We start from the raw sequence: 20,107 nt of genomic DNA, 5'->3' as shown, positions 1-20,107 counted from the left end.
ACACCTGCTCATATTGATCTTAGAGATCTTAAATAAAACCTTTTAGGGAAAGGGCTCCAGTAGGTATTTTCACAACAAGGAGAAATGGGACTGACATGCACCATGCATGCTTCATCCATCTTTTCATGAAAGTTGCAATCGGAGTTCTACAACTGATATAGGACCCAACAGACTCCTGGGGGTGCTGGGCAAACATTTGATGTTTGGGCACATGGGCACAAAAGGTACAAGGTCCCCACTGGATTTTCAGGTGAGAAACAGGCAACCAACAGTTAAAAGTTTCCCCCCAGTGCTGTACAACGAAACTGCTTCAGTCACATCTGGATCCTTCAACTGATTTCATGTTACAAGCTGCTGAATGGTCTGGTTGCAATGCTTATAGGTGTTTTCTGTATTTCATTCAGGCCAACAGAACATTCAGTACAGTTGACGAGTTAAGGATTTATTCTGAAGTCTGGCTGAAATCCTCAAAACTTCTGCAAACTAACGAAAATCAGATGTTAAGTCAACTTCAGGTATCTGAAAAAATTACACCACTTTGTTTATTTGATAGTGGCGTGAAAATGTTTCTTCTCGTTTTGCTGCTTGGATGAACAATACTCTACCGGAACAAAAAATAAAAAATTCCTGGAAAAACTCAGCAGGTCTGGCAGCATCGGCGGAGAAGAGTACAGTTGACGTTTCGAGTCCTCATGACCCTTGTTCTGTTGAAAGGTCATGAGGACTCGAAATGTCAACTGTACTCTTTCTCTGCCGATGCTGCCAGACCTGCTGAGTTTTTCCAGGTATTTTTTATTTTTTATTTTTTGTTTTGGATTTGCAGCATCAGTAGTTATTTGTTTTTAATACTCTACTGGATCCATATATTAGACTTACAGTTGATGACAACCTCATAACTTACCATAATTATTGAATTGCTTAGTTTACCTTATAATTTTGAATATAAATTTAGTCTTTAACATAGTCACAAAACATGATTATGATACTTTTGTACATACAAATAGTGTTTATATTTATACAGTGCTTCACTACATCAATTGTCACACAATTCTGCAGTCACTATTACATAGACAAATGCAGCAGTTATTCTGCACCAACAAAATCCTATGACCAGCAATGAGCTGAATGACCAGCCAATTTGTTTTTTGGTGGTATTAGTTGAAAAAGAGTGTTAGATGAGACTGGGATAACAATATTTTTCTTCCAAAATGCTTTAGAATTTTTAGTAAAAACAAAAATACCTAGAAAAACACAGCAGGTCTGACAGCATCTGCAGAGAGGAACATGGTTAACGTTTCGAGTCCGTATGACTCTTCACCAGAACTAAGGAAAAATAGAAAAGAGGTGAAATAAAAGCAGGTTTAAGTGGGGGTGGGGGGGGGCTTTGGTGGGACCAGTAGAGCTGGATAGAGGGTGAGTGATAGGTGGAGATAGCCAAAAGATGTCAAAGACAAAAGGACGAAGGGGTGTTGACGATGGTGATATTAGTTAAGAAATGTGCTAATGGTGACATTAAGGGTAGAAAGCAGGACGAGCAAGGTACAGATGGCCCTGGTGGGAGTGGGGTGGGGGGAAGGGATTGAAATAGGCTAAAAGGTAGAGATAAAACAATGGATGGATACATTTAAAAATAATGGAAATAGGTGGGAAAAGAAAAATATATATAAATTATTGGAAAAAGGTGGATCGGAAAGGGGGTGGGGATAGAGGAGAGAGTTCATGATCTAAAGTTGTTGAACTCAATATTCGGCCTGGAAGGCTGTAAAATGCCTAGTTGGAAGATGAGGTGCTGTTCCTCCAGTTTGTGTTGAGCTTCACTGGAACATTGCAGCAAGCCAAGGACCGACATGTATGCAAGAGAGCAGGGCGGAGTGTTAAAATGGCAAACGGCAGGGAGGTCTGGGTCATGCTTATGGACAGACCGAAGGTATTCCACAAAGTGGTCACCCAGTCTGCATTTGATCTCTCCAATGTAGAGGAAACCACGTTGCAAGCAGCGAATGCAGTAGACTAAATTAAGGGAAGTGCAAGTGAAATGCTGCTTCACTTGAAAGGAGTGTTTGGGCCCTTGGACAGTGAGAAGGGGGGAAGTAAAGGGGCAGGTGTTGCACCTTCTCCGGTTGCATGGGAAGGTGCCATGGGAGGGGGTTGAGGTGTGGGGGATGATGGAGGAGTAGACCAGGGTGTCCTGGAGGGAACGATCCTTGTGGAATGCCACCGGGGGGCGGGGGGAGGGGGAGGGGGGGTGCTGCGAAGGGAAGATGTGTTTGGTAGTGGCATCATGCTGGAGTTGGCGGAAATGGCTGAGGATGATCCTTTGAGGATGATCCTTTGAATGCAGAGGCTGGTGGAGTGATAAATGAGGACAAGGGGGACCCTATCATGGTTCTGGGAGGGAGAGGAAGGTGGGAGGATGGATGAGCGAGTGATGGGCCGGACATGGTTGAGGGCTCTGTCAACCACCGTGGGTGGAAAATCTCGGTTAAGGAAGAAGGAAGACATGTCAGAGGAACTGTTTTTGAAAGTGACATCATCAGAACAGATACGATGGAGGCAAAGGAACTGAGAGAATGGGAAGGAATCCTTACAGGAAGCGGGGTGTGAGAGCAATAGTCAAGGTAGCTGTGGGAGTTGGTAGGCTTGTAATGAATATTGGTGGACAGCCTGTCGCCAGAAATTGAGACAGAGAGGTCAAGGAACGGAAGCAAAGTGTCAGAGATGAACCATGTGAAAATGATGGGGGTGTGGAAATTGGAAGCAAAATTAATAAATTTTTCTAGGTTCTGACGAGAGCATGAAGCAGCACCGAAGCAGTCATCAATGTACCAGAGAAAGGGTTGTAGGAGGGGGCCGGAGTAGGACTGGAACAAGTAATGTTCCACATACCCCATAAAGAGACAGGCATAACTGGGGCCCATGTGGGTACCCATAGCCACACCTTTTATTTGGAGGAAGTGAGAGGAGTTTAAGAAGGAATTGTTCAGTGAGAGAACAAGTTCTACCAGATAGAGTAGAGGAGTGGTGAATGGGGATTGTTCGGGCCTCTGTTCAAGGAAGAAGCCGAGAGCCCTCAGACCATCCTGATGGGGGATGGAGGTGTAGAGGGATTGGACGTCCATGGTGAAGAGGATGCGGTTAGGGCCAGGGAACTGGAAATTGTTGATATGATGTAGGGTGTCAGAGGAATCGTGGATGTAGGTGGGAAGAGACTGGACAAGGGGAGAGAGAAGGGAGTCCAGATAGCAAGAAATGAGTTCCACAGGGCAGGAACAGGCTGACACGATCGGTCTGCCAGGACAGTCCTGTTTGTAGATTTTGGGTAGGAGGTAAAAGCGGGCCGTCTGAGGTTGGGAGACTATGAGGTTGGAAGCTGTGGGAGGAAAATCTCCAGAGGAGATGAGGTCAGTGACAGTCCTAGAAATAATGGCTTGATGTTCAGTGGTGGGGTCATGGTCCAGGGGGAGGTAGGAGGAAGTGCATGCGAGTTGATGCTCAGCCTCTGCGAGTTAGAGATCAGTGCGCCAGACAACAACAGCACCACCCTTGTCAGCGGGTTTGATGACAATGTCAGGGTTGGACCTGAGAGAATGGAGTGCGGCAAGTTCAGAGAGAGACAGGTTAGAGTGGGTGAGAGGAGCAGAGAAATTGAGATGACTGATGTCACGCCGACAGTTCTCAATGAAAAGACCAAGAACAGGTAAAATCCAGAGAGAGGGATCCAGGTGGAGGGAGAATATTGGAGGCGGGTAAAAGGACTTGTTGAACGGGGAGAGGACTCCTGCCCAAAGAAGTGAGCATGGAGACGAAGGCTGCGGAAGAAGAGTTCAGCATCGTGCCGAGCCCAAAATTCATTGAGATGAAGGTATAAGGGTATGAAACTGAGTCCTTTGCTGAGCACTGAATGTTGAGCATCACAGAGTGGAAGGTCAAGGGGTATGGTGAATACACGGCCGGGGCTGGGATTGGAAGACAGGATGGGGACAGAGGGACGGGCAGGAGTGGGGTGTCCTTGATGGCTTTGGTGTCGATGAGTTGTTGGAGCTTGCATTCCTTTGCACCTGAAAGAAAGAGACAAAGTTTCTTGTTGAGGCATAGGATGAGATGAAGAATAAAATGAAACTGGGGGCAAGGATAGCTTAGAAATAGGGTGCGTTGGTGTTGCTGGAGGGAGAGGTCGAGTGTGTTCATATAGCGGCGCACGGCACTGAGTGTGGATCTCAGGATGTGATGAGAACAGCAGTCCGAGAAGTGTTGTATGTCCTGGAGATACCTGTAATCCTGGGTGGGTTTGAAACATGAGGGATGGAACTTCAGTTGAAACCCACGTGGGTAAGTTAGAGACGGAGACAGTCACTGAGGAAGGAAATATGGCTGTGAAAGCGGGTTTTAGTAAACACCTTGTCAAACACCAGGAGAGAAATGGAAAGCAATGCAGGTGAACAAGGCAAAAGAGACAGGCAGAAATCCTGTCGGAGAGAAGAGCAATACTTCAAAGTAGGCATTTCTTGAAGAGAAGTGACAGTCAATTAAACACTAAGATAAAACTAAAAAACTATGGATGCTGGAAATTCGAAATAAAAACAAAAATACTTGGAAAAACTCAGCAGGTTTGACAGCATCTGTGGAGAGGAATACAGTTAACATATCGAGTCCTTTTGTCTATGATATCTTTTGGCAATCTCCACCTATCACTGGCCCTCTATCCAGCTCTACCTGTCCCACCCCACCTTAAACCAGCTTCTATTTCACCTCTTTTCTATTTTTCCTTAGTTCTGGTGAAGAGTCATTCCAACTCGAAACATTAACTGTGTTCCTCTCCGCAGATGCTGTCAGACCTGCTGAGTTTTTCCAGATATTTTTGTTTTTGTTTCAGATTTCCAGCATCCGCGGTTTTTTGCTTTTATCTTAGAATTTTTAACCTTTGATTGAATTACTGGAGCAGACAGATGGGGCCTCAGTTTAACTTCTTTGTTATTCATTTACAGGATGTGGGCGTCGCTGGCTAGGCCAGCATGTATTGCCCATCCCTAATTGCCATGGAGAAGGTGGTGGTGACATGCTCTCCTTCATATCTGCTGTGAAGGAGAGCATCTCAGACAATTTAACCCTTGGCTTAGGTTTTCTATTCTGGCAGAAATTCTGACAGCTTTTGGAAGATTTTTGCTAGGTAACAAGTTGTATTTTGTTCTGATGAAGAGTCATACGGACTCGAAACGTTAACTCTGTCTTCCTCCCCACATATGCTGTCAGACCTGCTGAGTTTTTCCAGCTATTTTTGTTTTTGTGTTGTTTTTTGCCAGAGCCTGTCTTTATGATATGAAGTGTGCTTCAGGACTTAGCCATCAGTAACAGACAAACATGCTCTGGGCCAGTCAAAGGAGTACTTCTAAATTTTTGAAAATATTAAAAATGGTGTTCTGGCCGATTTAAAATTTTAAATAATCATCCTGCATAGCGACACTAGATTCCAGGAGCACATCAATGTTCTAAACTTCCAATTTAACTATGCCATTAATGATAGAAAATGTAAGATATGAAGTCATAGGGCAGAATTTTCTCTTTGGCATGAGGGGGCAGGCCCTGCATGTCCTCGCATAAAATGATGCACAGTGACATCAGGCGAGTTTCCCAATGTCACCGCGCGCCATCGCGATATTTCGTTGGGCGGGCGCGCGATGATATCCACCATGCGCCCACCATTAATTAATGGGCCACTTAAGGCCTTTGTCTGACCAATCGACGCCGATTTTTTGGGTTGGCGTACGGGCACAATGGGCAGGCAGGTAGGACACATTTGTATAAACCTCATTCATGGGCGGGTTAAGAGGCCTCACTGGGGTCGCAAGTGCGTTCTTTCCAGTATTGATTTTTCAAAGTTATTAAAACTTGCCTGTGTGATCTGCAATACTACAAAACGCATGCCAGCTGCTTTGTCTGGACTCTTAACCCTCAGGTCGGCACTTCGCAATGAGGAATCTTTTTTGGGCCTGCGGGTTTCAGGAAGCCTTCCCTTAGCCTGGGAATGGGAGCTGAACTCTCCACTGGAGCCACCTCCTCTGAGCAGGAAGGGAGGGCTTGAAGGGGGAGGAGGCCAGGAGTGCACATTCAGCCTCCAGGGGAGCCACTTTTGGGAGGACAGGCATAGGCACAAGAGGCACAGGGCCAAGAGGTAGCCCAACTCGGAAGGGACCACACAAGACACCAATATCCTGCTGCAAGGGGATACAGGCTGCGAAGCAGCTACCTCAATATGTCTGGGTGCAGTGCCAAAGAAGGCTCCATCTCTCAAGGGAGAAAGTCAACTATATCTGTCAGATGATTGGGCCTGAGATCTCCGCTAACTGTGTAGGTGGACACCCCAAGCCAGTGGCTCTGAAGCTCACAGTTGCCTTCAACCTCTGTGCCTCTGACTCCTTCCAGGCTCGGTGGGTGATCTTTGCGGTGTCTCCCAATCAGCTGTCCACACTTGTGTCAAGTAGGTTACAAACGCTCTGTTTAGATGTACATTTACTGTCATCCACTTCAGTTGGGACCAGGTAAGCCAGAAACAGCGAGCCAGAGGCTTTGCGGCCATTGCTGGCTTCCCCCGTGTCCAGGGTGCAATAGACTGTACACATGTGGCCATCAAGGCACCAGCAAGTGAGCCCGGTGCCTTCGTCAACAGGAAGGGCTTCCACTCCATGAATGTGCAGATGCAGATTCTGCAAGTCTGTGCAAGGTACCCAGGCAGCTCCTAAGACGCCTACATCCTCAGACACTCCCAGGTGCCGGGGCTCTTCAGTGCTCCAGTCCGGCTGGATAGATGGCTGCTGGGTGACAAGGGCTATCCCCTCAGAAGGTGGCTCATGACATCTCTCTGCCATCCAAGAACAGAAACTGAGCAGCAGTACAAGAGGAGCCATGCCTCCACAATGGCTGTGGTGGAGAGAGCCATCGGTCTTCTCAAGATGCTCTTCCGATGCCTGGACTGCTTAGGGGGTGCACTCCAGTACACCCAGATCTTGGTGATAGTGATAGCATGCTGCACTCTCTGCAATTTTGCGCTGGAAAGGGGGGACGCAGTGGATGATAAAGATGGTGACGCAGTGGCTGTGGCTGCACACGATGGGTCCAACAATGAATCCGAGGATGAGCATGCGCAGGGAAATGCTGAGGGGTTGCTCACCCGGGCAAACTCCAGGGAGGCAGGGACACACAGGAGGCTTTAACCCAACGAACCTTCAGCTAGCCCAACACAGATGGACCTCCAGGACAAGCCTGAGCTGTAGGCTCCATACTCGATAACTAAGTGCCAAATCTTCCAGGTTAGGAACAGTCACTAAGGGCCTTGTTAATAAAGCTGAATGTCCCACAAAGCACTCTTAACATTTTTGGAAACCATACACATGCAGAAGAAAAGAGGCACCCTCAGCCATGGTCACATGTCTGAATTTAATACCACATGCAAAGAAACTTAATGAAACAAAATGACAAGGGTGTTCCAATTCAAAGCAAATCATAAAGACCTCACCTCGGGCCAACAGAAAAGCACCAGTGATAAGCCTGTGGTGTGCCTAAGGTGCCTTATGTTTACATTTCCGGAGGCTACGTCTTGGTGCTGCCCCATTGCTGGAGTGGTATCTGAGCCAGCCTGCTTAGTCTGCTGACCTGTTGGCTTTGATGACCTTGGCGGTCATCCTCTAGCCTCTGGAGCCTGTGCTGGTCCCGCCTGGGAGGGAGCTGCCAGTTCCACAGCTGGCATCTCCCCAGTCATCACAGCCTCACCGGATGTTACAGGCACTTGCAGAGGGGCAGTAGAGCTGTCGCCTTCATCTGGAGTTCCCTGAGAGCAGCCCACAGAGATGACAAGCAGTTGCTGAGCCGACGAGAGGTCGCTTCAGATCTCCCTGCTCGCAGTTGATGGATTGGCACCAAGCTGGGAAACTTGGTGTCCACACTATCTCCCACAGTGGCACTGACCAGCTGAGATCAATGCCGATGTGAGGACTTGCTGGTCCAAGCGCATCCCCAGGAAGCCCTAGTGGGTTTCCCGGAGGAGCCTCTCACGAGAGTCGCCACTCTCCCCATGGAGGACACATGCCGCTTGGACATGAGGCTCATTGCTTCGGCGATCGTCTGCGTAGACTCCTCCACCACGGAGACCAAGCCAAGCATAGCCTCATGTATTTCCCCCAGATGCTCCCACACAACCAGCCATATTTCATGCCCCTGCTGTGTTGCGGACAACTCCAGAAGCACATCAACAGGCACCAACTGAGCATGTGCCTGGTCCCCTGCAGTCACAGAATCACACAGTGTGGAAGAAGCCCTTCGGCCCATTGAGTCTGCACCGACATGTGAGAAACACCTGACCTGCCTACCTAATCCCATTTACCAGCACTTGGCCCAGTGCCTTGAATGTTATGACGTGCCAAGTGCTCATCCAGGTACTTTTTAAAGGATGTGAGGCAACCCACCTCCACCACCCTCCCAGGCAGCGCATTCTAGACCGTCAACACCCTCTGGGTAAAAAAGTTTTTCCTCACACCCCCCAAACCACCTGCCCCTCACCTTGAACTTATCTCCCCTTTTGACTGACCCTTCAACTAAGGGGAACAGCTGCTCCCTATCCACCCTGTCCATGTCCCTCAATCTTTTACACCTCGATCAGGTCGCCCCTCAATCTTTTCTGCTCCAACGAAAACAACCCAAGTCTATTCAACCTCTCTTCATAACGTAAATGTTTCATCCCAGGCAACATCCTAGTGAATCATCTCTGCACCCCCTCCAATGCAATCACATCCTTCCTATATTATCACATCCTTCCTATGATGTGCACACAGTACTCCAGCTGTGGCCTCACCAAGGTTCTATACAACTCCAGCATGACCTCCCAACTTTTATAATCTATGCCTCGATTGATAAAGGCAAGTGTCCCATATGCCTTTTTCACCACCCCACTAACATGCCCCTCCACCTTCAGAGATCTATGGACACACAAGCCAAGGTCCCTTTGTTCCTCAGAACTTCCTGGTGTATTGCCGTTCATTGAATACTTCCTTGTCAAATTACTCCTTCCAAAGTGTATCACTTCACACTTTTCAGGGTTAAATTCCATCTGCCACTTATCTGCCCATTTGACCATCCTGTCTATATCTTCCTGTAGTTCAAGACACTCAATCTCACTGTTAACCACCCGGCTAATCTTTGTGTCATCTGCAAACTTACTAATCCTACCCCCCACATAGTCATCTATGTCATTTATCAAATTTGTTAGGCATGACCTCCCTCTGACAAAGCCATGCTGACTATCCCTGATCAAACCTTGACTCTCCATGTGGAGATAAATTCTCTCCTTCAGAATTTTCTCCAATAGTTTCCCTACCACTCACGTGAGACTCACTGGCCTGTAGTTCCCTGGCTTATCTCTACAACCCTTCTTAAATAGCGGAACCACATTAGCTATTCTCCATTCCTCTGGCACCTCCCCCGTGGCCAGAGAGGAATTCAAAATTTGGGTCTGAGCCCCTGCGATCTCCTCCCTTGCCTCCCTCAGCAGTCTGGGACACAAATCATCTGGACCTGGAGATTTGTCCACTTGCCAATACCTCCAATACTTTGTCACTCCCTATATCAATTTGCTTAAGAACCTCACAGTCTCTCTCCCCGAGTTCCATACCTTCATCCTCATTCTCTTGGGTGAAGATTGATGTGAAGTATTCGTTCTACACTCTACCGATGTCCTCTGGCTCCACCCACAGATTGCCCCCCCGGTCCCTAATGGGCCCTACTCTTTCCCTGGTTATCCTCTTCCCATTGATATACTTATAGAATATCTTGGGATTTTCCCTACTTTTACCAGCCAGAGCTTCTCATATCCCCTCTTTGCTTTCCTAATTGCTTTCTTAAGCTCCACTCTGCACTTTCTGTACTCCACTAATGCCTCTACTGATTTGCTCCCCTTGTACCTGCTAAAAGCCTCTCTTTTCCTTCTCATCGTATCCTGAATATCTCTGGTCATCCATGGTTCTCTGGGCTTGTTACTCCTTCCTACACCCTAGAGGGAACATGTTGAACTTGTACCCTCCCCATTTCCTTTTTGAACACCCCCTCACTGCTCCTCTATAGATTTCCCCACAAGTAGCTGTTTCCAGTCTACCTTGGACAGAACCTGCCTTATTTTACTAAAATCTGCTCTCCCCCAGTCCAAAACATTTTTTTGCAACTTGTCTATTTCTTTGTCCTTAACAAGCTTAACCTGTACCATGTTGTGGTTGCTATCACTAAAATGCTCCCCCACCACAACCTCAGCCATCTGTCCGGCTTCATTCCCCAGAATTAGGTCCAGCAATGCACTGTCCCTTGTTGGACCCTCTACACATTGACCTGAAAGGTTCTCCTGTACAGATTTCAAGAAATCCACTCCAAGCTAGCCCTTAACGCTATGTCTATCCCAATTAATGTTGGGAAAGTTGAAATCACCTAATATAATTACCCTATTATTATTGTTTTTACACACCTCTGCAAATTGTGCACATATTTGCCCCTCAATTTCCCACTGACTATTTGGGGGTCTATAATAAACACCTAACAATGTGGCTGCCCCATTTTTATTTCTAAGCTCTACCGGCAAAGCTTCATTTGATGCCCCCCTCCAAGATATCATCTCTTCTTACTGCAGTAACTGACTCCTTAACTAATAATGCAATACCTTCTCCTCTTTTACCCCCTCCCCTGTCTCGCCTGAAGATTCTATATCCTGTCCCTCCCTCAATCACATCTCAGTGACGGCTACCATATCACAATTACACGTGTCAATCCTCACCCTTAACTCATCCGTTTTACCTGTAATACTCCTGGCATTAAAGTAGAGACCATCCAGCCTTGCCTTAGTCCCCTGAAACTTAATGCAGCTGTACTCTGACTTGATTGTTTTATTGTATTATGATGTGTCCCTATTCTGCTAACATTCTGTGTCCCCTCTCCCTGCCTAACTAGTTTAAATTCCTCCCAACAGCACTAGCAAACCCATTCTCAAGGATGTTAGTCCCGCTCTGGTTCAGGTGTAGACCATCTCGCTTGTACAGGTCCCACCTTCCCCAGAAACAGTGCCAGTGATCCAGAAATCTAAAACCCTCCCTCCTGCACCAACTCTTAAGCCACGTATCTATCTGTGCTGTTCTCCTATTTCTGAGTTCACTAGCACATGGCACTGGGAGTAATCCAGAAATTACAACCTGAGAGGTCTTGCTTTTAAATCTACTGCCTAACTCCTTGAATTCTTGATGCAATACCTCATCATTTCTACCTATGTCATTGGTACCAACATGTACCATGACCTCTGCCTTATCACCCTCCCCCTTCAGGATGCCCTGTAGCTGTTCAGTGACATCCCGGACCCTGGCACCAGGGAAGCAACACACCATTCTGGAGTCACACTGACAGTTACCCCTATCTGTTCCCCTCACTATCGTATCTCCTATTACTGTTCCTCTTCCTCTCTTCCTCCCCTCCTGTACAGACAGACTGCTTGTGGTGCCAGAAGCTTGGCTCTGTCTGCACTTCCTGGAGGAACCAATGCCCTCATCAGCCTCCAAAATGGAATACCAATTTGCGCGCGGGACCCCAGGGGACTTCTGAACTATCTGCCTGTTTTTCTTGGACTGCCTGGTGGTCACCCAAATTCCTTTCTTCCTCAAGTCCCTTCAGCTGCGGTGTGACCACCTCTCTATACGTGCTATCCACAATGCTCTCAGACTCGCTGTTGCTCCACAGTGTCCCCAGCTGCCATTCCAGTTCTGAAACCCGAGCTTCCAGGAGCCACAGCTGGACCCCTCCCTGCACACATACTGGTCCCGGCCACTGGAAATGTTCCCAGCCTCCCACATGGTGCACGAGGAGTGCACCATGGCTTTGAGCTCTCCTGCCATGACTTTGCCCTTTAAATTAAAGATTTTAAATCAGTTACACTAGGGCCTTCTTTTCTGATCCTTGTTACTACAGAGTATACAAACTATAAACCACAAAAAGACCTTAAACTATAAGCGATGAAAGTAGTAAATACTTACCCGACCTAACCCACTACTTACCAGTCATTCTTTTCCTTTGTAGACTCTACTGCTGCAGCAGAGCAAGACCACTCTCTGAAGATTTAAGAAGTCAGATAGCAAAGAAAAAAATGCACAGAGCTCCTCCTCCCCTATGCACCGAATTCCCACTGTGCACCAAATTGCCAATACCCACACTCACTCTAGCTATGTCTCACTCAGGATGTGCTCTCTCCCCTGTACATGTGCAAGCACACTGTAGTGTGCTTCTAACTAGACCCTTTCTTAAATAGAGCTGAGATGACTGCTAGCGTCATGGGCACTCTCTGTCTCTGCCAGCTCCTCCAATGACTATGAAGTGCCCTCAGCGCTGTGCCCTGGGATACTAGCCAATGGTCTAACTCCCACCGAGGTGCTGGTATCTGCGCTGGAGCCTGCCTGGCCGTGATGGTGTAACTTTGATGAGACTTCAGGGCCATAGATGTGAGAGGGGGTTCCTGCTGCTCCTCTTCCCGGCCCTGCTCCGCTGATGCTGAAAGGAAGAACAAGGACATTGGATCAGTTAACATGGAGACAATGTCAATGTGCATCACTGTCCCCCAAATCATTATGCACTCATCCTTCCTTAAGCAATGATCAAGCCATGTTGCAAAATTAAATCACTTAACTTGCAGCACTGCCATGGCTGTTGGGAGAATAATAGTGACCTCACTGTTGGTTACATACCTGGCCGTGGCACCCCAGCCTCACCGCCACCAGTGGGCCTGGGCGCATGGCACCTCTCCAAATCCAGGGTCTCCTGCTCAAACCGGCTTAGAATGGCTGAATGCGCCTGGCCGCCGCCAGTCCTCGCACGCTCTGCAGCATTATGAGCATTCTTCTCCTGAAAATGAGAGACAAGCATTGAATTGTGCAAATTGCACATGGACTCTCTCCACGCACAGCCCACACCAACCAGAGTGGAACATTACAGGGCTCCAGTGCCTCCTCACCTCACTGCTGCTGAACATTCACACAAATGTGCTAGGCTTGTTCTCCACCACTTACCCACCTCCCCCCCCACCCCCTCCCCCTCCACCCCCAACCCTTGGCCACATGCTGCCTACACCGCATTAGGCACCACATGGTCTATCCTTCCATAGTAAGGAGGCACAAGCACGTGGAGCGCAGAGGGCAGCAGATGGTTTGTTGCCACGCCACCTTGGAGCTCCCCTCCCAGCATGTCATCATCCTGACTTGGACACGTCCTGGAATTCAAGCAGAGCACTAGATGCAGCTCCTCCAGGTTTCCCCCGAAACAGTCATGTGGGTCTCAGTATACCACATGCTGTGGGTGCAGAACCCATCTCTTCACTACCCTTTCAGGCTGACCTCGGCATGGGCAGTATCTGCTTGCCCACCCAGCAAAGCACACATGTTGTCAATGATTCAATGCAGTCACTACACTGGGGTTTGGGGTGGCGCAGCGGGTAGTGGGGGGAAAGCCAACCTGTTGGATTAAGTGACCCAACATTGTCCTCACCCTGCCAGAGCGCAACAAGCCATTAAAGCATTTGTGACACTGGATCCAGCTGCGCCGCACCACGTCGCAGGAGCTCATCACCTCCGCCACCTCCTCCCAGGCACGTTTCATCATAGAAACATGGAAACTAGGAGCAGGAGTAGGCCATTCGGCCTTTTGAGCCTGCTCCCGCTTTCTCCCCATACCCTTTGATCCCTTTCGCCCCCTAACTCCTTCTTGAAAACATACAATGTTTTGGCCTCAACTACTTTCTGTGGTAGTGAATTCCATAGACTCACCGCTCTCTGGGTGAAGAAATTTCTCATCTCAGTCCTAAATGGTCTTCCCCATATCCTCAGACTATGACCCCTCGTTCTGGCATCCCCCACCATCGGGAACATCCTTCCTGCATCTACCCTGTATAGTCCTGTTAAAAATTTATAGGCTTCTATGAGATCCTCCCCTCATTCTTCTCAACTCCAGCGAATATAATCCTAACCGACTCAATCTCTCTTCATATGTCAGTCCCGCCATCCCAGGAATCAGTCGGCTAAACCTTTGCTGCACTCCCTCTATGGCAAGTACCTCCTTCCTCAGATAAGGAGACCAAAACTACACACAGTATTCCAGGTTTGGTCTCACCAAGGCCCTGTACAATTGCAGCAAGACATCCCTGTTCCTGTACTCGAATCCTCTGGCTATGAAGGCCAACATACCATTTGCCTTCTTTACTGCCTGCTGCACCTGCATGCTTACCTTCAGCGACTGGTGTACGAGGACACCCAGGTCTCGTTGCACGTTCCCCTCCCTTAATTTATAGCCATCCAGATAATAATCTGCCTTTCTGTTTTTGCTACCAAAATGGATAACCTCACATTTATCCACATTATACTGCAACTGCCATGCATTTGCCCACTCACTCAACTTGTCCAAATCACATTGAAGCATCTCTGCAATCTCCTCACAGCTCACCCTCCCACCCAGCTTTGTGTCATCTGCAAAGTTGGAGATATTACATTTAATTCCCTCATCTAAATCATTAATATATATTGTGAATAACTGGGGTCCCAGCACCGATCCCTGCGGTACCGCACTAGTCACTGCCTGCCATTTGGAAAAAGATCTGTTTATTCCTACTCTTTGTTTCCTGTCTGCCAACCAGTTTCCCATTCATCTCAATACACGACCCCCAATTCCATGTGCTTTAATTTTACACGCCAATCTCTTAAATGGGACTTTGTCGAAAGTCTTCTGAAAGTCCAAATAAACCACAAATAAACACTCATCATGTTGGGATGGCCTCTTCTCCTCCTGTCCTGGGGAACCAGCACCTCCTGCCATGCTGCCACCTCCTCGAGGAGTGCAGCAAGGCATTCATCGGAAAAACGAGGGGCACACTGGCCCCCCGTCCTACCCTCCGGACTTGCATAACCTTCATTGCCCCTCTGCAAAGCCCTTTGCCCAGCCATTGCGAGCAGCCTTTCCAAGGCTGCCAGGCCTTCCTTTAGACAGGCCATCGGGTCGCCACTGGACCCGGTGGGCTGAGCGCGCTGGCTGCCACCCACCCACTCCCGCTGTGCATGGGAATCGTGAAGTATGCTGGAGGCCCAGGTCCATGCCCGCCCGTGCCCGCTCCCACTCCACCATCCAGAAAATTCTGCCCATAGTGTAATTATTTGCTCACCCATATTTTGGCACATTCACTCAATTTCTTCCAATTTCTGGACAGAAATCCTACAAATGGCAGTAGGCCATGGAACAGCTTCCCATCTGAATTGCTTTATTTACTCTGTTCTGTTGCCTGAAATTAGGCCTTGGAGCATCAGAAAATCTCCTAAGAAATGTACTGGAGGTAATGAACTTGGTCTTGAATCTAAAACTTTGCTCAATGGTAACTGAACCAATCTGACAAAAATTATGATTGGTGCTGTTCTGTTTTGTTTGAAATTAAGGGGCAGTCATACTGGCTTTTTTTTTCATGACTTGATACCTTAACTCTATTTGTAATTTATCGTTGCAAACACATTTTGTATGGGATCTTGTTGAGTAGAATACAGAAGAATAATTTTTAACAGAATCACCATGGGCTAGATTTTATTCTTCCCCATCGACAGGGATTTGAAAGCAATTTGGTTTGTAAAATCCAACGCATGTCCTGTCTACCACCTACCCACTCACCCCCAACCTGTCTCAATTTTTACGAGGGGCAGTGGAGGCGTTGGGTGACATGCTCAGCCTTGGACCTACTGAGGCCCTTACGTGGTCAACGAATGGTCCTCATCCTGCCCCTGCTGCTATAGTATCCATGGGAGAGGGAGGCCCATGCCAGATGGAATTAAGCCCAGCAGCTTTAACTGCAAAGTTGTGGGGTAAGGTGGGGAGGAGGTTGGAAGGGGGTGTGGTGGGGGGATCCTCCTTTGTTATTCCCATGTGCCCATCCGGGTCACCCCCACTAAAGTCATCCTTCCTCCTTTACCCTCCCCCCCAAACTCTTAAACCTGCCCCCCACCCACCTTCCTAGAGCCTGTGTCCGTTGCCCTAGCAATAGCCCAGACTTATCTTGAGTTCCTCTTTGTCACTGCCAGCAGTAGCCACCACCCCTGCCTGGGGCTGCTCAGACTACAGAGCTGTTAGTCATCTGATTAGCCAGCAGCTCTCTCAGGTGAGATAGGAGCAGAAGTCTCACCTTAAAACAATCAACACTGCTCCCAGTGTTAAATTACTGAGCGACAGCTGTCACTATGTTCCACAGGTTCACCAATGACTTAGCTGGGCATCCGTAAAATCCAGCCCAAATCTGAGAAGGAAAGCAACTTTTCCTGCAAATTAAAGTTAAAGGAGAACTCCTTTTGTGAAATATTGTTTGGCATTTTTATCTTTTTGGTTTATAAACTGATGGTGAACTGTCACCTTTGTGACAAATTCATATAACATCATCGTGATGAAATGGCAATAGTTCTATAAGTTATTCTCTCTCCCTACACAAAATATAATTTCCTTAACATTTTTGAATACTGATGGTGGCTTTTCAAAAAAAAGAAATACCACCTACTGGTCCTAATCTATTTATCAGCCTTCAGTTTCCTGTGCAAGAAAGATTTTGTTTGACAACTGTGAAAGTTCAGGCCAAAATATAAAGTCTGATGTCTGATTCTCTGGTGCTACTGCAATTATTTGACAGTGCTTGCTTTGCTTTATGCTTTTTCTCAGAAGTATATTTGAATTTTTAATGTAACAATGTGCTAATTTTAATATACATTTGTGACAACCTGTAATAATCAAGATTAACATGAATAGAACTTTTCTTTTTGTTTTAGGAGGCTTTACAGAACAATTTTATACGCAGTTTCGTTCAGACTCAACTGGATCTTGACGTTGATCTACTTTTGGAAAATTTAATACAATACGGTACAGTTTGGATTTTGTAGATGTCTCTTTTGTGCTCTTTTATCTTAGCCTAATTGTGATTGCAATAGTGCAGTCAGTTGTCATCTATTTGTATGCATCTGTAAGGAGAGGGGAGCACCCTGCTGAGTATCTTACTGCTAAATCTGTCCTGAGATCCCTGCTGGCCCTCCAATTTCTGGAAGTCCCAAGACAAGCTCTAGTGCCAAGTTTCAAAAGATACCCTTTCTGTTGGGCTGCCCAATGATCTGTATGGAGGGAAATTAGGTGAGAAACTGGGAATGCAGCCTCTTGTCTTATTTGAATGGTTATGCTGGACTCCATGCAGAATCAACATCATACAATATTTTGGGATACCCATAAAATCCATGTTAGGTTGGAGACCTGATGCAATGGGGTAATTTTCACTTTCACCAACTGGGTGGTAATCTGGCAGAGCAGATTGCCTGCCTGTTGTAGATCCTGCTGAATTTTCATCCCAGTGAAATCAATGAGAATCTATTAAAAGCTTGAAGGTCATTAGGGGAACTGGGGCAGGTATGAAATAATTTAAATGAAGAGAAGGGAATTTGACACACAAGAATACTGAGGGATAGAATTGGGAGTATGCCATGGGCACAAAGAGTCAGCTGTTGTTTCATCTTGGGTTTGGGTCTTGGTTGGGTCCTCTCAAGGTTTGGCTAATTACCCTGAGAATACTACTGTAGGCAGTTTTCATAAAAACTATTCCTATTTATTTACAGATATATATCTACATCTCAGTGCTTTACACAATGTTCTATGTCTGTTTCCCACCAGATCTCAGATACTCAACAATGTGACTTTGCATCAAATTACATCAATATCAGGTGCTCCTGACACTAACCCTGTATGCTACATCTCCCCACAAGTCTTTATCCCAACTGTATGCATGCTCCTACATTTCCCTGCAAAGTCTCAGGCTTTACAGGGATAGTCTTTGAGGTGCCTTGACCAATCTTCTTGATTCAGTCCTGATTTCATTTCAAGGTTGAGGACAAACAAGCAGAGGTGGCGGCACAGTGGTTTACGGTCAGGAGTCCTCAACATCGACTCCAGGCCCCATGAAGTCTCATGGCATCAGGTCAAACATGGCAAGGAGATCTCCTGCTGATTACCATGTACCACCCTCCCTCAGCTGATGAATCAGTGCTCCTCCATGTTGAACACCACTTGGAGGAAGCACTTGGAGGAAGAGAGTGACAACAGTGCAGAATGCAATCTGGGTGAGGGACATCAATGTTCAAGAGTGGCTTGGTAGCACCACTCCCGACCGAGCTGGCCTAGTCCCAAATGACATAGCTGTTAGACTGGGGACATGGCAGGTGGTGAGGGAACCAACAAGAGGGAAAAACTTACTTGACCTCATCCTCACCAAGCTGCCTGCCGCAGATGCATCTGTCCATGACAGTATCGGTAGGAGTGACCGCTGCACAGTCATTGTGGAGACGATGTCCCACCTTCAAATTGAGGACACCCTCCATCATGTTGTGTGGCATGATCACTGTGCAAATGGGATAGATTTCAAACAGATCTAGCAACTCAAGACAGGGCTTCCATGAGATGCTGTGGGCCATCAGCAGCAGCAGAATTGTACTAAAAAAAAATCTGTAACCTCATAGCCTGGCATATCCCCCACTCTACCATTACCATCAAGCCAGGGGGGTCAACCCTGGTTTAATGAAGAGTGCATGAGGGCATGCCAGGAGCAGCACCAGGCACACCTAAAAATGAGGTCTCGGCCTGGTGAAGCTATAACATGGGACTACTTGTATGCCAAACAGCATAAGCAGCAAGTGATAGACAGGGCTAAGTGATCCCACAACCAACAGATCAGATAAGCTCTGCAGTCCTGCCATATCCAGTTGTGAATAGCGGTGGATAATTAAACAACTCAGCGGAGGAGGAGGCTCCACAAATATCCCCATCCTCGGTGACGGAGGAGACCAGCACATCAGTGCAAAAGATAAGGCTGAAGCATTCGCTACAATCTTCAGCCAGAAGTGCCAAGTGGATGATCCATCTCGGCCTCCTCCAGAGGCCCTCAGCATCCCAGATGCCAGTCTTCAGCCAATTCGATTGACTCCACATGATATCAAGAAATGGCTGAAGGCACTGGATACTGCAAAAGCTATGGGCCCTGACAATATTCCAGCAATGGTACTTGTGCTCCAAAACTTGCTGCACTCCTAGCCAAGCTGTTCCAGGACAGCTGCAACACTGGCATCTAGCTGGCTATGTGGAAAATTGCCCAGGTATGTCCTGTACACAAAAATAAAGCAGGACAAATCCAACCCGGCCAATTACTGCACCATCAGTCTACACTCCATCATCAGTAAAGTAATGGAAGGGGTCATCAACAGTGCTATCAAGTGGCATTTGCTTAGCAATAACCTGCTCACTGATGCCCAGTTTTGGTTCCGCCAGGGCCACTCAGCTCCTGATCTCATTACAGCCTTGGTTCAAACATGGACAAAAGAGCTGAACTCTTTTGAGGTGAGATTGACTGCCCTTGACATCAAGGCTGCATTTGACTGAGTGTGACATCAAGGAGCCCTAGCAAAACTGGAGTCAATGGGAATCGGGGAAAACTCTCCACTGGTTGGAGTCATGCCTAGCACAAATGAAGATGGTTGTGGTTGTTGGAGTTCAGTCATCTCAACTTCAGGACATCACTGCAGGAGTTCGTCAGGGTGGTGTCCTAGGCCCAACCATCTTCAGCTGCTTCATCAATAAAGTCAGAAGTGGGGATGTTGCTGATGATTGCACAATGTTCAGCACCATTCATGACTGCTCAGATTCTGAAGCAGTCCATGTCCAAATGCAGCAAGACATGTACAATATTCAGGCTTGGGCTGACAAGAGGAAAATAACATTCGCGCACACAAGTGTCAGGCAATGACCATTTCCAACAAGAGAGAATCCAACCATCGCCCCTTGATGTTCATCATTGAATCTCCATCTATCAACATCCTGCGGGTTACCATTGACCAGGAACTGAACTGAACTAGCCATATAAATACTGTGGCTACAAGAGCAGGTCAGAGGCTAGGAATCGTGAGATGAGTAACTCACCTCCTGACTCCCCAATGCCTGTCCACCATCTACAAGGCACAGGTCAGGAGCATGATGGAATACTCCCCACTCGCCTGGATGA

At 47.4% G+C, this 20,107-nt stretch overlaps 1 protein-coding gene across 1 annotated transcript in view; it reads left to right on the top strand.

Annotated features, from left to right (window-relative positions):
* LOC121276590 (ATP-binding cassette sub-family A member 13-like) overlaps positions 1-20,107 on the top strand; it is a 242,695-nt gene that overhangs the window by 38,867 nt on the left and 183,721 nt on the right. The window contains exons 11-12 of the mRNA XM_041185175.1: positions 405-515; positions 16,845-16,935. Of these exons, the coding sequence (XP_041041109.1) occupies positions 405-515; positions 16,845-16,935 (202 nt within the window). The remainder of the gene's footprint in view (positions 1-404; positions 516-16,844; positions 16,936-20,107) is intronic.

This window comes from Carcharodon carcharias, chromosome 3, assembly GCF_017639515.1.
Source record: "Carcharodon carcharias isolate sCarCar2 chromosome 3, sCarCar2.pri, whole genome shotgun sequence".
In the NCBI taxonomy this organism is placed as follows: domain Eukaryota; kingdom Metazoa; phylum Chordata; class Chondrichthyes; order Lamniformes; family Lamnidae; genus Carcharodon; species Carcharodon carcharias.
The sequence above is the reverse complement of the archived record's forward strand: the minus strand, read 5'-3'. Positions and strand labels throughout refer to the sequence as shown.